Here is a 16672-nt window from a genome sequence, read left to right as displayed (position 1 = left end):
CTCATCAGTCGAGTCCGGTTCTAGACTGAGGTTGTTCGTTCGTTCGTTCGTTCCGTGGACGGGCTTCGCGGCCGAGCAGGTCGGGTCTCAGGCGAGCGCAGCATCGGCGAACCCCGATTCCTCGAACAGAAACTAGGCGTGCGCCGCATTTGCGAGATGAGAGCCGCTGCGCCGGCCGCCAGGAGATCATCGTGCGTCCGTGCTGGGAGCCAGGTGCCCCAGCCCTTCCACCTTCCATGGCTCCACGCCTTCGTTTGCAGCGCGCAGCGCGCCCGGCCACTGCCCTCCGCCGGCGCTTCCCGGGCACGGGCACCAACCACGCCCACGCCCACGCCTCCGCGGCCGAGCGGCACCGCCCAGGCCCCAGGCACCCACACCGGCACTGCCCAGGCCAGGCCTTGGCTCCGTCTCTACGGCCAGCTTATGTATCTGTTAGTCAGCTCTCTCACCTACAGCTTCCGTAGCCTCCTAGGCTTGTAGCTACCATAAACTCTGTAACTCTTGTAGCTAATGTGATTGTGCTTGCTGTGACCATCCTCCTGTTCGATGGAACCGTGCAGTGATGTCCAACAGAGACGAGGTGTCTGTTGTTGTCAAGTGCTTGCGGCTTGGCGCCGCCGAGTACCTGGTGAAGCCGCTGCGCACGAATGAGCTGCTGAACCTTTGGACCCATGTGTGGCGGCGGAGACGGATGGTAAAGGGCACTATGCTGACTCACCTTAACCTCTGCGTTTAGAAGCATGCTCTAGGCTGAGATGCTCGTAGGTGTTGATGTACCGCCGTGAATTATTCTTTAAATCGAGTGCTGGTGTTGGCAGCTTGGTTTGCCCGAGAAAAACTTCTTCAATGACAACTTCGAGTTGGTGCTCTCAGAACCTAGCGATGCCAATACCAATAGCACCACCCTCCTCTCAGACGAGACCGACGATAGGCCTAAAGGAAACACGAATCAAGAAACAGGCACCTCAAAGCAACTTGAATACGAGGTAATGAACCAAGCACCCATTTGGAAGATTGTTGCAGTCCAGTTTTTTTTGTTTGTCTAGATGTTTCCAGTTCTGTTGTTTGATGTTGCCACAAAGATCTGCCCTTTTGGCTCTATGTTGTATGTTGATGACATGCTAACAATATACTTGTTTAAATGCCCTTCCACTTCTTTGCGTGTTTCAGTCTAATCCTTCAGTTGCTGAGCCCGACCAGAGAGAAAAGATGGAGGGTGTTCCAGGCTCTGCCCTAGATGCCAGTAAAAAATGTAAGATGTTTCAGCCGGACCTTTGTTCTGCTCTGGAATATCTGGTCTTGTATTGTTAATCACCTTTATTTCTCTATCTATTTTCTGATAAATTATTTTAATTGCAAGCCTCTCCGAGAAGAGCGTTTTCACGCCCTATAAAAACTAACCTGAGGGTTGCCGAGTCGTCTGCATTTCTAGCATATGTCAAGTCAAGCACCCCAGCCACCAGCTCATTTGACAGCGAATTACAAAGGGGTGGCAGCCGATTAGATTCCTTGGATAACCAGGGTAATTGCTCTAGCGCAACCGATAGAAGTGACACCGGTACTGATGTAAATATTCGGAACAAAGAAGCTTTTGAGATGCCTGCGCAGTACCCTATGGTATGGTTTTCTTCCTCTAACATGCATATGGAGCGAAGCAGCGAAGGCCATAATGATACTTCAGGAACTCCACCTGCATACCATTTCCCATTTTATTATCCAGGGATGGTAGAGCACAACATGGCACTTTCGTCGGCGCAAGATTTTCAAGCAAACATAAACAATGCTCAAGCACATACACCGCAAGAAGGCACATTTAAGGTTTGCCATTATGCAGGGGAGGTTGGTGAATTCTGTCTTGTTTTATCTTTAAGCTATTTCTAATCTTCAACATCCTCCAGATCTGCAAGTTTGCCCATTCAATAGTTGATTATATACTAATTTGCTGTTGTAGCTCTTCTATATGCAACATGATAGTGGTCCTGATTGGCTGATTTTCATTCCAGGTGACATATGATACAGCTGGGTTCCTGGAGAAGAACAGAGATCCACTACACTCTGAATCGATCCAACTACTATCATCATGTAAATGTGAACTTCCAAAACATTTTGCCTCTGTCATGGTTGCTGATTCTCAGAATAAATCAAGTCTGTCATGGCATTCAGTAATGGATACACAGAAACAAAGTGTTGTCACGAAATTTAAGGTACTGATTCAAATCTTCCATTCTTTCATCTTCACAGTAAATATTGTCAAAAATGGTTCTCTAGATCTCTATGCTTTTGGTCTATATAAGTTGTATACAGTTTCTTGGTAGTTCTTTTGATTCTTTGTTCATAATAATACCTTAATGCCTTATCATTCTTATATAAAGTTGTATTACATTTAGCCATCCCAATGCTCAGTCAGTTCCTATATCATAAGGGAGCAGTTGCCCGGTTTCCTTGGACATTTGGATCCCCACCGTCTGCAACCGCGTGCTCCTCATTCATTGGGTTTGGCTTCTTGGTCTGCCTCTGGTTACTCTTACCTATGTTTCAAATGCAATTTCAATCTGTCAGTTGTGATTGCGTTTGATTGCTTTTCTGCATCGAGTGTCTGCAATTCGCGAGGATGGTGGCATTGTTTCCGTGAACTGAACCATGGATCACGTGCTCGCAGGACTGATGGGCGACCATCTCGCGTTGATCGTGGACCGGCTGCTGACAGAGTCGACGCTGGAGGCGGCGATCGGCGATGGGAAGCAGATGGTCGATCTGTGTCAGGAGACGATGGACGTCGAGTACTGCCATCGCGGGCTAGGTGGCGGCTCGGTGACGAAGGTGGTGGAGTGCAGGATTTGCTAGGAGGAGGACTGGGACACCTGCATGGAGGCCCCCTGCACCTGCTGTGGCAGCCTCAAGGTACCTGACCTCATTAATCACGCTATTTTTTATTTGGGACCAAAATAAATGCTCTTGGTTAGACAGCAGATTCATGATCGTGCTATGGTGATTATGCAACTGTTTCTCAGTTTTAAAAAAAAATTGTCTTACAGTTCCTGCTGTCAAATGAAAAGTCGATCCTTCTTTTCAGTAGAAGATGTAGTTGTTGCCACTTGTTGCTACAGTAAATTTTTTCCCTTCTTGATTGATTACCATCTATGCATATATGTGTGTGTGTTTTTGTTTGTGCAATATGGGTGCATGGTGAACCCTTGCTTGTGTTTTAAACAGTAACCTTTATTTACTAGCTAGCTACTATATGACTTATGTTCTAGCTAGGTTTGGTTCAGTTAGCAGAGTAGCAGTAGCGTTGTCATAGATCATGCACTTATATGCCGAGATCTGCACAAAAATTCTATGGTCAATTGAATTAGCACATTCGTTCCCCTACGATTTATGTTGCCGATCAGAAATGATATAGCTTGTATCACTTCAACAATATGTAGTTCATTTTTATAGAATCATTTCAAGGATCTCAATATTAGCAGCCATATATTTTAGCTGCAGATAAATGTCATTTGTTTGTAACCCAATAAAGTATTTCAGGCAAATTTTGACTGATTTAAATGTTCAGTATGGACAATGACTTCAGACATTATAGATCGTAGCAATGTCAGTCCATTACAAGGTTTTGCATTGTATTGCATTTTCTACAAAAGTAGTAGTTACCAAGTGCATTGTGCCCTCGTTCTGCATCATCACTTTTCTCATTCAGAAGTACTAAAGTAGTAATTAACACCCCATTTCTATAATGATTAGACACACCAAACTATACAACACATGACACCAGTTTGTAAAAATATCTGCATCGTAAGGTTATTCTACTCCACTCTGCTGCTAAATTCAACATCCAGATTACTTAGTAGTGGTAGCAAGGCCTTGATCCTAGCAGAAAATGAGAAAAAGGTTATGGTTTAATGTTGGATACCTCATCAGGGAAGTTCAGACATCATAATCATAATTTTTATGGTCCAGGTCAATTTTTATGGTTCAGGATCATTTAATTTGGACTAGGATAATCTTTATTTATTTTGAACTTGCAGCTGATGTCACCTTCTTGTATAAACTGTACACTTTAGGATCATTTATGCCAGCTCCTTATTTTAGTTTTGTTACATGTAGATTCCTACAACACCGATTAGAATTGGGGAAGGCGAACCTCTTCCTAGGTCTTCTAGCTTGTTCACTGCTCTCACTTGGGATTTGCACCTGGGATCTACACCTAGGATTACCTTTGCAACATCAGTTAAACTGAAGGTTTGAACTGTGGACATGGTTCAGTTGCTTTTGAATGACGAGCTGTGATTTGTCTATGTGATCTATGATTTGTAAACTTTATATTGTTTAAAACATATATCAGTTGTTTTTGAACTGCGATCTGTGATCTGAAGGCAACCAGTGTGAATTCTAAACTGATATATGTTTAACTACCAGTGTACATTTTGGTCAACTGCCATTGTGAATTATTCCAGCTACCAAACTATGAACTGTGATATATCAGTTTAGCTATATGTGCGTTCAGATTTCTCCAACCTGCATATCCTTCATATTTCTTCTATTACCTTATCTATTGTGATATCATTTGTCTTGGACGGGTCTCAATCATACTAGAAGTTAGCTCATGGATTGTTAGTCGAGCCATAATCAAGAAGCTGATGACTCTCTACAAGCAATCTTAGTTGGGTGAGAGGCTACCGACCTATAATGGTAGGAAGTACCTATACATAGATGGCCCGTTATCGTTTACTTCACATGGATTTCATCACTTTCCTTGACGATGATGCTGGTTATGGTTTCTAGAGGTCCGCTTGTTGAGACATATGGTTTCGGTAGAATCATCCAAGATGGGCTGGTCTTTAAGTAATTTTTTTGATTTGGTCCTATAAGATTGATGTTGATCGTATGACTTCTATAGAGACATTAAATCATTGTCAGGTGGCACAATGATACCATGAAACTTAGTTTATTTACCCTTTTTCTCTATTTACTTTTGGTCCATTTTATTTTGTTGTACCTCACTTTATTTTGAATTTTCAGGAAATAACTCTTGACCATGTGAAGGCATTTTACTTCTTGGTTTATAAAACATACCATGCCCATCCTTGAGTCCACTCTCACATGTACCAATGTAACATGCTCCTGATGCATATTTACAAAAAAATCATACAAGTTCTGTGCGTTGCTATAGTTTTTATATATCATATAAGAGAAAATATAAACTGTGGGTCTCTAGCTTCACACAATTTTGTAGGACTTTGCACTTCATGTACAGGAAGATCCTACCAAATCTGACAGTGATGCTAAGAACTCAGGTTATATTTTTTTTAAACTCCATTCTTGTGTTAGTATGGCCTCATTTTGTTGATTAGTCTACGTATCATTTCAATTCCTTACCAGGAAGGACCGAGTTTCCAGCAGATGAAGATGCTCAGTGTTGGTGAATGTGTAAAGGTACCCATACAATTGCAGTTTCATATTTTTTGATGCTCTATATATCATGAATAATCGATTATTGTTTCTCACTAAATGTATTGTTTGGGATGCCTCTTCAACATGCTCTACAAGAGTTGCCATCATCCTATGCTCCTGGTTCTTGTTGTACAACATTATTGAAAGCATTTCGCAAGTATTATAAGTTTATAATTAATTTAAGTCAGTTATACTTGACTATTTATATGTTTTGTGATGTGATACGAGTATCATATGCCTTAAATCTCCTTATGGATGGTGTGTTGTGGCTGCTGATTGTAAGTCATTTTAAGCCCCACCTCCCATCTTGCTTCTAATTTTTTTGCCTAATTCAGCAAAGTATTGCAACACAAACTAATTGCACTGCAATTTAGCATTTTGTATTTACATATGCAAACACGTCTTTGCTGTCCCTTGCTGCAATTGAGCATCATATTCATGCTCTCACTACTTTATCAGCCACCAAAAAAGCTAAATAGAAAAGCAATTTGTCAGCAGACATGCTAACAGCGCGATGGTTGAGCACCCAGGTGCGGCACTCCGCACCTGGGCTCGAGCCCTGGCGCTGCGTGGGTCATGTGCCCACCTCTCTGGTTTGTAACAGAACAGATGGTTCCGTGACCGCCAAAGAAGCAAGCATGTGTGAGGTTCCTGCCTGCTTTCTAGAGTTCAGTGGGCCCCTACTTTAAGGTGAAGTCAAGGCGATGTCCCTCCCCTTGATTGAGTCTAGATTCTTTTTTTTCTCGAGATTGAGTCTAGATTCTAGAAAACAAGTTGTGTTCTTAATGAGTAATGACCTCACCAACATGAATTACAAGCAGCCACCTGATTGCAACCTGGCCCTATTTGTGTTAAACTAATCAAATTGTTAGTTCTATGGCAACTCTTAATGAAAACAGGATTATCGAGATGCATATGCTAGATGGATACCTATGGCTGTGTGATTTACCACCTGATGAGTTCATTTAGGAAAATAGTGAGTCAATAAAAAATATTGGGTTTGTAGTCTCGATTTTTCTTTGTCCAAAGTACTCCATTTTTAATCAGCTAATGAAACCGTCTAATTAGGAGATCTCAGTTTTTTCTATATATGATGCTGAAAACTGAAATGGAACTTTTACTAGAAATATTCTATATAATGGAAGATTACTTATGGAAAGCATGATTCTAAGATTTGAATTTCAATGTGACTGATTGACTGTATCCTTATGATCAAAATAATGATAATTGTGCCATTTATGATTTATCTTGGTGCATGGGACTTTCTTGACACCTGTTTTCCTACCATAATTTTTGCTACCTTATGGTTGTCATTCTCATACTGATGTTTTAGGTTTCTAAGCTTTGTCTTGTTTGTTTGTTCCACAACCAATGACTAACTGAACTTTGCAAAAGTATGGCTGTCAGTTTATTCTATTATGTATCTTCTTTTTTGAAAAAAATTAGAGATCTCGGATGGCAACAGAGATATGCTCGTTTTTGTGGAAGAATAATGTCCTCTCAGTTCTTGTGCTACTTCTCTACCCCTTTCTCTGGGTTTGGACTGTGATTGGAACATTGTGGTTTAGCACTGCAAGAGGCTGCGTGAGTTCTCTTATTCTTGATATAGGTACTACTTGTGTTATTTTATACAGTAAATTCTACTAAATGCATTTTATTCTTTGTAGTTGCCAGAGGAAGGACAAAAGTGGGGCTTCTTTGATATGGCTGCTTTTCAGTTACTGTGGGCTCGCCTGTATTGCGTGTCTAGCTATCAGGAAGGTACTATAAAGTTCTTGGTACATTTTTTAAATAATTATCCAACGGTGATGTTAACATGCCATTGGTCAAAAATACATTTGAATCTTTGCTGTGAAGTAGTATCCTGCTGGAGCAACTACCAATTCCCAAGATGGTGTCACTGATATATTTGGTAAGTGATTGCCAGTCCTCGAGGAGATGGTTACTTTGTTGTCTGTTATTTCCTGTTGTAGATATGTCTTTTTCATGGCAATGTGGAAACAGTAACTTCATATCACTTGCTTTTGATCAAACGTTTTGTTCCAAGGATTTTTTTATCTATCATGTGATGTTTTCAATTCTCTTGTAGGCGCATGGGCACTGTACTAATGGTTGTAATATAGTGACCCCGTTGCAACGCACGAGCACTTACCTATCATATATAGATACCTATCATATATAGAAGTATGTATAGTACTGATGGTTGTAATATAGTGGTCCCGTTGCAACGCACGGGCACTCACCTAGTAGTATAGATTAAGGTTGTAAGGGATAGGCTGCCTCCCCTGGTTCTGCCTTCAGCCAATCTGCACCGTCCATCTATATGCGTCAAATCATCACCGTCCGTCTCGTCGCCTCCGCTTCAAGCCTCCTCCATCCATCGATCGCAACTGCTCCTCTCTCCGCTCCCCTCTTCCTCGACAGTAGATCCTCCGTCAGGCTTCATTCGCGCCGTCGTCGGCAATGGCTCCGGCCTTCCCACGCCGCTGTCCAACCTTCCCCCGACTCTCCTCCCCACACCGCCGTCGCTCCCACCGCCCGCAAAAACACCACGCACACGGGCGCGGAGACCGACCACCACGACACCACCTCTTCCTCCGGTTGCCTCCGGCCTCGCCATCCCTCTGTCCTCGACTTCCCTCCGTCCTCCCGGTCTCCAGCCTCCCGGACCGGAAGCTCCATGTGGCGCGACGGCTCGTCTCTGTCGTCTATGGCGGTGGCAGAGGTGTACACGCCGACCGCGGCGGCGGTGTAACAGCAACGGGAGAAGGCGACGTCGCAGGTGTGGCGGGCGGTGGTGGGGTGGATCGGCTTCCTTGTTCAGGTTCTGCTTCAGATCCTTCGGGGCACGCCGTCCTACGCCCAGCTCTTTCCTTCGTCGGCGTCCGGTACCCGCTCCTCTCTAGGCCCGCGGCCTCGAACCCGTCGCCGGAGGTGGCCTCCGTCCGTCCAGCTCTGAGTCGGCCCCATGGAAATCGTTGCCATATCAGATCAGCTTCGCCATGGACCCCATCTGCGACCCCCGGTGACGCGCTCCGCCCACCGCCCACCGCCGCCCGGGAATGGCTCGAGCGCTGCTCCTGCTGTGAGTAGCTATAGCTCGCTACCCTCATCTCCCGGCCTCACCCGCGCTCCTCCAGCCGCAGCTGCTGCCGCTGCTGCGCTGCCACGCGCCCTCCCAGTACAAATCCCAGCTCCACTTCCTCTCCTCCATCTCCTCCTCGTCTGTGCCCACCAGCTCAGATGCTCCCAACGACGGCGGGGGCGGCCGCGACAGAGAAGAGGATGGCGCGAAGAGCGGCGGTGTGGGGGATAGATATCCCCTGGGTCCACTAAAGAAGTAAAAGGCCTCACGAAAGGCCTAAGGGCCCAATAATTCGTAAGGTCATTCTTTCGTGGGCCTAGGGAAAGACAACCAACAAAGAAGAGAAGACGTGAAACTAGATTAGTGCAGACCCGGACGGCCCACAACGTCGAACGAATGAATCGCAACAGAGACCCGACTTTCCCGCGCTGAAGCCCCCATGCAGCGGAGCCATGCGAGGATAAGTCAGCGAGGGTCACGTAGGGATAAACTCAAGAGGTTCACTATCTTTTAGCTACTTGTTGTTATCATATCACATGTACTGTCCCACGGTCGAGTATATAAGGCCTAGGGGGCACCCCTTCAGAACGATCGACCCTACTTTTGACCAAGCCACTTACGTAAACTCTCTGTGCCTTCAATCCAGAGAGCCCTCTTGTAACCACACTCGAATACTCACCAGGACGTAGGGTGTTACGCATCTCTAAGCGGCCCGAACCTGCAAATCTTGTCCACTGTCCCTCGTGCGATCGGCACGAACCATTTTGCTACAGTCGTTGACACCGTCCTACTCCTAAAAACACCTTGAGGGGTAACCCTGGGTGTGCGGTCGGACCCAAAACACCGACAGCTGGCGCGCCAGGTAGGGGGTGTGTCGACGATCCAAGCTAGCTCAATGGCCGTCACCTTCCACAGCAAGATCGCTGTGCGTCCCGGATCTGTATTCTGCTTCGGAACAATCTCATCTGTAGCGGATGAAGAGGGAATTCTACACCGCCTCGCAGATCTGCCGGAACAGAAGTCTCCTCCAACAAACTCCGAAAATGCTGGAAAGACGCTACCTCTGGTTCTTCGGAAAAAGATTATCTCCGGGGAGGCTGGAGCTAGAAGCTCGCTGACCCGGAAGACTCCGCTGTCTACTTCCCCGACGAAAGAATGGACACAGGTCGCGAGAAAGAAGGAGACCAGGGAGAGGCAAGTCGTTCTTCCCGTTCCTCTGGCCTCAAAGGAGAACGGAAAGAAAGTCGCCGCGACAGCAGTACCGTTCTACCCCGATGTCCTCTTCATCGGGAGAGCAGAGTCGCCCGCCGTCTCTGACGATGAACCGACCGTGCCTGGAGAAGAACCACCTCAGCGAGAATCCCGCCGACGAAGGAACCGACGCAGGAACGTTCGACGACATCATGCAGCCGGAGAACGGGATCCGGAGCAGCCTGTCTCGCGAGACGAGGTCTCAGAGATAGGAGAAACTCCGGAAGAACGCGTCTTTAGGGAACGAAGGAACTCCCGACGACGTGATCGCCGGCGGACTCAGGAGCAAGCCGAGCAAGATGCAAGGCAACAACGCGAGAATCCACTCTTTGGGCGCAACCTGAACCCCGACTTCGCCCGAGCTATGAACACGCCGAGCGAAGTCGGAGGCGTTCTAGCTCGGATAGCTGACGGACTTCCTCGGACTCCCGACGCCGAGGGATACCGACGCCTGTTCACTCAGGCGGCCAACCATCTTCTACCGCTCGCTCACCCGCCGAACGATTTGCGACACGCCATCAACAGTCGCCGAGACGCGCGAAGCTCTATCAATGCTTCGCGCGAACGGCGGCATGAGAACGAAATTCGCCGTCGGGAGGAGTATGACCGAGATCATGGCTTCCCGACTCAAAGTCAGGCCACCAGGACTGAATCGGCAACAGCTTCAACTGGCGGTACCACCCGGGGACGGTCGATGAACCACCACCACCACTCCCCTCCCCGGGACAGGCGTCATCCCCGACGACAGGAGGACACGTGCGGAGTATCCGCCCTTACTCCGCGCCTTAGGGCCATCCAATGGCCTCCCAACTTCAAGGTATCTAATGTCGACAAATATGAACCTAAGCAGGATCCAGGGGGTTGGTTAGCCGTCTACACCACCGCTGCTCGGGCTGCCGGGGCATCCGAAGACGTCATGACCGCGTATCTGCCCATCGTCCTTGGGCAAGATGCGCTGCAGTGGCTACGACATCTACCCCGACACTGCATCGACAACTGGGGAGACTTCAGTCGACGTTTCACCGCCAACTTCCAGTCTCTCTCCGACAAGCCAGCGCAACCATGGGACCTCAAATCCATCAAGCACCGGGGGGATGAGACTCTCCGGTCATACCTTAAAAGGTTCCAGACCATGAGAAACCGCATCCCCGAGGTCACGGAGGCGGCCGTGATCGAGGACTTCTACAGAGGATCTAACGACTCGGCTTTCGTCCGAGCCATACTACAAAAGGCGCCAACTACCTCCGAGGAGCTGTTCCGGGAAGCCGATCTCTACATCACCGCCGACGAGCGGACCCAGGATCTCATCGGAGGAGCAAAGCCCGCACCGGCAGCACCACGACGCGACGCGATCCAGCCACCCGACAAACGCTGGGAGAAGAGGCCTCGTGAAGAGGTACACGCCGCCGGACCGCCCGCCTCTCGCGCCCGAGGAGGACCTCGTGGAGGCGAGCGCACGCTGGATGACATTCTCGACGCCCAGTGCCCGTACCACAAGGACATGCGCCACACTCTCCGCAACTGCCGGGATTTCAAGCATTCCGTCGGGCATGGCCGACCCTTCCAACCTCTACCGCCTCCTCCGCCGAGGGGAGGACCAGATGAACCACGACAGCCCCATCAGCCGGAGGAGGGGGGAAGAGGAGCTTTCCCACGCGTTGACAGGGAGGTCAACGTCATCTTCGGCGGACATGGGTCGCAGGAGAACAAAAGACAACAAAAGCTCAACGACCGCCAGATACTGGTGGCGACCACCGGTCCTCCCGCCCCATACCGGTGGTCGGAACACCCGATCACTTTCACTCGGGAGGATCAATGGCTCAACTTTGATCATCCAGGCAAATACCCGCTCCTCGTCGATCCGGTGATCCGAGAGAGCCGGGTAAAGAAGGTACTAGTGGACGGGGGGAGCAGCATCAACGTCACCTTCCCCCGTACGCTCCAAGGCTTGGGAGTTCACCTCAAAGAGCTCCACGAGTCAGACACTCCTTTCTTCGGCATCGTGCCGACGGAAGGAGAATACCCGCTGGGCCACATCTACATGCCGGTCACCTTCAGGACTCCGGATAACTACAGGACCGAGTTCCTGAGGTTCGAGGTGGCGAACTTCGACTGCGGGTACAACGCCATCATCGGGAGGCCAGGGCTGGCCAAATTCATGGCCATCCCGCACTATACATACATGATACTGAAGATGCCAGGACCGCAAGGAATCATAACTGTGCGCGCCGACTTCCAAGGCGCCGCAGAATGTTTCCGAGTGGCCATCCAAGCAGCCCTCACCACCAAGCCGTCAACGGTTCCTTCTACACCGGCGAACTCTAAGCCTGAAGAAGACCTCGCCGTACCGGCAAACGAAGCTCAGGCCGCGACCTCTATGCGGCCGACTGAAGAAACCAAGCGGATCAACCTGGGGTTTGCTGATGAGCGCAAGACGGCCGTCATCAGCTCCAGTTTGAATGACAAATAGGAAAGCGCGCTCGTCCAGTTCCTGCAAGATAACCGAGACGTATTCGCATGGCAACCTGCGGATATGCCGGGAGTCCCGAGGGAGTTGGTCGAGCACAAATTGAAAGTCTATCCTCAGGCGAGGCCCATCCGGCAAAAGCTGCGTCGTTTCACGCCCGACAAGAGAGAGGCCATTCGTGCCGAGTTAGCTCGCTTGGTCGCGGCTGGATTTATTAGAGAAGTATTACACCCCGAGTGGTTAGCCAACCCTGTTCTTGTACTCAAAAAGAATAAAGTGGATTGGCGCATGTGCGTCGACTATACTGATCTCAACAAACACTGTCCAAAGGATCCCTTCGGGCTCCCGAGGATAGATCAGGTGGTGGATTCCACCGCTGGGTGTTCTGTACTGTCTTTCTTAGATTGCTATTCCGGATATCATCAGATCAGTTTGGCAAAAGAAGACGAGGAAAAAACGGCGTTCATCACCCCGTTTGGTGCTTTCTGTTATACCTCCATGCCGTTCGGCCTCAAAAACGCTGGAGCGACTTATCAGAGAGCCATTCAAACATGCTTAGCCGATCACTGGGGCAAGCGTGTGGAGGCTTACGTAGACGACGTGGTGATCAAAACGGAGAATCCGGAAAACTTCATCGAAGACTTACAGCTGGTTTTCAACAGCCTGAGAAGATATAGATGGAAGCTCAATCCTGAAAAATGTGTTTTCGGGGTACCAGCAGGAAAGTTGCTCGGATTTATTGTCAGCCACCGGGGAATTGAAGCTAATCCAGATAAGATTGAAGCTATCATGAAGATGGAAGCTCCTCGGTCGCAAAAGAAGGTTCAGCGACTCACTGGATGTATGGCAGCCCTGAGCAGATTTATATCCAGGCTGGGAGAAAAAGGTCTGCCATTTTACAAACTACTCAAGAAGGTGGATAAGTTTCAATGGACTTCAGAAGCACAAGAAGCTCTAGACGCACTGAAGAAATTCCTGACAACACCACCAGTATTGAAACCGCCCCGGCGAGCTACGCCGACTCAACCGGCTGAAGATTTGCTGCTATATATCTCTTGCACGACTCACGTGGTAAGCACTGCGTTGGTAGTCGAGCGAGTGGAAGAAGGGCATGCCTATCCGGTACAACATCCTGTTTACTTCATCAGTGAGGTTCTAGGCCCATCGAAGAAAAAGTATCCTCAGGTTCAGAAGCTATTATATGCAGTACTTCTAACTGCCCGCAAGCTGCGTCACTACTTTGACGATCACAAAGTCATAGTAGTTATTGGTTTTCCAATAGGGGACATTCTCCACAACAAGGAAGCCATTGGCCGAATAGCCAAGTGGGCTTGCGAGTTGGGATCCCATGATATCGAGTTCCGACCTCGCACTGCCATCAAAACTCAAGCACTGGTCGATTTTGTATCAGAGTGGACAGAACAGCAAGTTCCAGACAATCCAGAAACGGCAGAAGTGTGGCGAATGTACTTTGATGGCTCGCTGAAGCTACAGGGAGCAGGAGCAGGGATTCTCTTCACTGCACCTGGAGGCGAGCACCTCAAGTATGCTCTCCAGCTGCTATTCCCGGCCTCTAACAACGCAGCCGAGTATGAAGCTTTGATACACGGATTAAACATCGCCATATCACTGGGTGTCAAGAGACTGATGGTGTATGGAGATTCTCTGGTAGTCATCAGTCAGATAAACAAGGAATGAGATTGTTCAAGTGATTCAATGGGAAAATACTGCGCCGTCGTCCGAAAGCTAGAAGATAAATTCGAGGGTCTGGAGTTTCATCATATAGAAAGAGATCGGAACACGGCGGCCGATGTACTATCCAAGCTCGGATCCGGTCGGACTCAGGTCCCGCCCGGGATCTTTGTGCAAGAAATTCTCCAGCCGAGCATCTCGACGGATCAAATAGAAGAGTGCAACATCATAGATCAACCTGAGTCAGACTCTGATGACTGGAGACGACCGATTATTAAGTATATAAAGGATGAAGAAGAACCAGATGACAAGAACTCGGCAGAGCGTATTGCCAGACAATCAGCTCATTATACACTCATTGGGGAGGTATTATACAGGAGGGGCGCGTCAGGCGTCCTCATGAAGTGCGTTCTCCCGTCCACTGGGAAGCAACTTCTGGAGGAAGTCCATGCAGGGCAGTGTGGAGTACATGCAGCATCCAGAACACTAGTCGGGAAGGTTTTCAGGTCAGGATTCTATTGGCCGACGGCGAAGAACGATGCAGCCGAGTTAGTTCAGAGATGCGAAGCTTGCCAATACCTGTCAAAGCAACAGCACATGCCAGCACAGCAGCTACAGACCATACCAGTAACTTGGCCTTTCGCATGCTGGGGATTGGATATGATTGGACCTTTCAAGAAAGCTCAAGGAGGATACACCCATGTATTGGTGGCAATTGACAAATTCACTAAATGGATAGAGTTCCAGCCCATTGCCTCTTTAACCTCTGCTAAAGCCGTGGAATTCATACAAAGCATAATATTCAGATTCGGGATACCAAACAGTATCATCACTGACTTGGGATCCAACTTCACCAGTTCAGAATTCTTTGACTTCTGCGAGCAAAAGAGCATTCAGATCAAGTACGCATCTGTAGCCCATCCGAGAGCCAACGAGCAGGTTGAGCGAGCCAACGGAATGATATTGGAGGCACTCAGGAAAAGGGTCTTTGATAAGAACGAAAAATTCGCAGGAAAATGGATAAGAGAACTACCTTATGTTGTTTGGAGTTTGAGAACCCAACCTAGCCGGGCCCTGCATGGAAACACTCCTTTCTTCATGGTCTATGGGTCGGAGGCAGTGCTACCTGCTAATCTCAAGTTTGGGGCGCCAAGATTGATCTTCGAAAGCATAGCAGAAGCCGAAGCCACCAGGCTGGAGGATATTGATGTACTTGAGGAAGAACGACTGAATGCAGTAATCCAATCAGCGCGATACCAGCAGACCCTAAGGCGCTACCACGACAAAGCTGTGCGGCAACGTTTCTTTTCGATAGGAGACCTCGTCCTCCGCCGAATTCTAACGGGGGAGGGACGACACAAGTTATCACCCTTATGGGAAGGGCCATTCATAGTAGCAGAGGTCACTCAGCCCGGATCGTATCGCCTCACCCAGATGGATGGCACAGAAGTTGGGAACTCCTGGAACATAGAGCACCTCCGAAAGTTTTACCCCTAGCTGTATTTCAAAACAGCCGGGGCGACCATGTATTCTGTATAATGGAAATACGTCATCAATAAAGAGAGATTTCAAAGATACTTGGCTCGTTTACGATTGACTTGCATCCTTACTTAACTCGGGGTGACCACTATGCCCTACAAACGGAGCAATCGACTTAAGTCGGCAACGACTTAAGGCGGTGCAACATGCTCACGCTTACTTAACTCGGGGTGACCACTATGCCCTACAAACGGAGCAATCGACTTAAGTCGGCAACGACTTAAGGCGGTGCAACATGCTCACGCTTACTTAACTCGGGGTGACCACTATGCCCTATAAACGGAGCAATCGACTTAAGTCGGCAACGACTTAAGGCGGTGCAACATGCTCACGCTTACTTAACTCGGGGTGACCACTATGCCCTACAAACGGAGCAATCGACTTAAGTCGGCAACGACTTAAGGCGGTGCAACATGCTCACGCTTACTTAACTCGGGGTGACCACTATGCCCTACAAACGGAGCAATCGACTTAAGTCGGCAATGACTTAAGGCGGTGCAACATGCTCACGCTTACTTAACTCGGGGTGACCACTATGCCCTACAAACGGAGCAATCGACTTAAGTCGGCAACGACTTAAGGCAGTGCAACATGCTCACGCTTACTTAACCTAGGGTGACCACTATACCCTACTAACGGAGTTATCGGCTAAAGTCATTGTCGGCTTAAGCCGGTATAGCATACTCGCGCTTATGCAATTCAGGGGATGACTTCCATATCCCACAAACAAACTTCATAATCATCATGCAGCGTTACCACAAATTTGCAATTCGGATACAATAAGAGAGTGATGATGTCATTCGAATGATAAGCCGATAACCTCTAACGAGTACTTGATCATGCTAACCGCGCGCTAATAGCACGCGAAATGTTTCTTTATTTTCCAATGTCTTTCTCAGGAACGACTGACGAAGAAGGGCGATTCGAAGAATCGGGGGCAGCATTCACATCGGCTCTTATATCTTCAGGGACAACCACGCCGGGTCTTCTCATCAAGATTCGTCCCGCCCGAATAGCCTTGTCCAGGGCTTTATCACGCTGAGCTTTGAAAGTGACAGCAGTTTCTTCGGCAACTCTAGTAGCCAGCTGAGCAGCTTCTAGCTCCTGAGCAATGGATTTCTTAGAAGCTCGGAGTCCCTTGATGGTGGCATCCTTTGCTGATAGCAACTGTGTAAGGCGGGTCACTT

General features: G+C 48.3%; 1 protein-coding gene across 1 annotated transcript; it reads left to right on the top strand.

The window, feature by feature from the left end:
• Positions 1–517: 517 nt before the first annotated feature.
• Positions 518–2347, top strand: LOC103651094 (two-component response regulator-like PRR1). Its single transcript, XM_020550440.2, has 5 exons — positions 518–694; positions 819–986; positions 1171–1252; positions 1361–1839; positions 2004–2347. The coding sequence occupies exons 1-5, from the start codon at positions 563–565 to the stop codon at positions 2313–2315; spliced, it is 1173 nt and encodes a 390-aa protein (XP_020406029.1). The 5' UTR covers positions 518–562; the 3' UTR covers positions 2316–2347.
• Positions 2348–16672: the final 14325 nt, after the last annotated feature.

This window comes from Zea mays, chromosome 3 (assembly GCF_902167145.1).
Source record: "Zea mays cultivar B73 chromosome 3, Zm-B73-REFERENCE-NAM-5.0, whole genome shotgun sequence".
NCBI classification, from domain to species: domain Eukaryota; kingdom Viridiplantae; phylum Streptophyta; class Magnoliopsida; order Poales; family Poaceae; genus Zea; species Zea mays.
The sequence above is the reverse complement of the archived record's forward strand: the minus strand, read 5'-3'. Positions and strand labels throughout refer to the sequence as shown.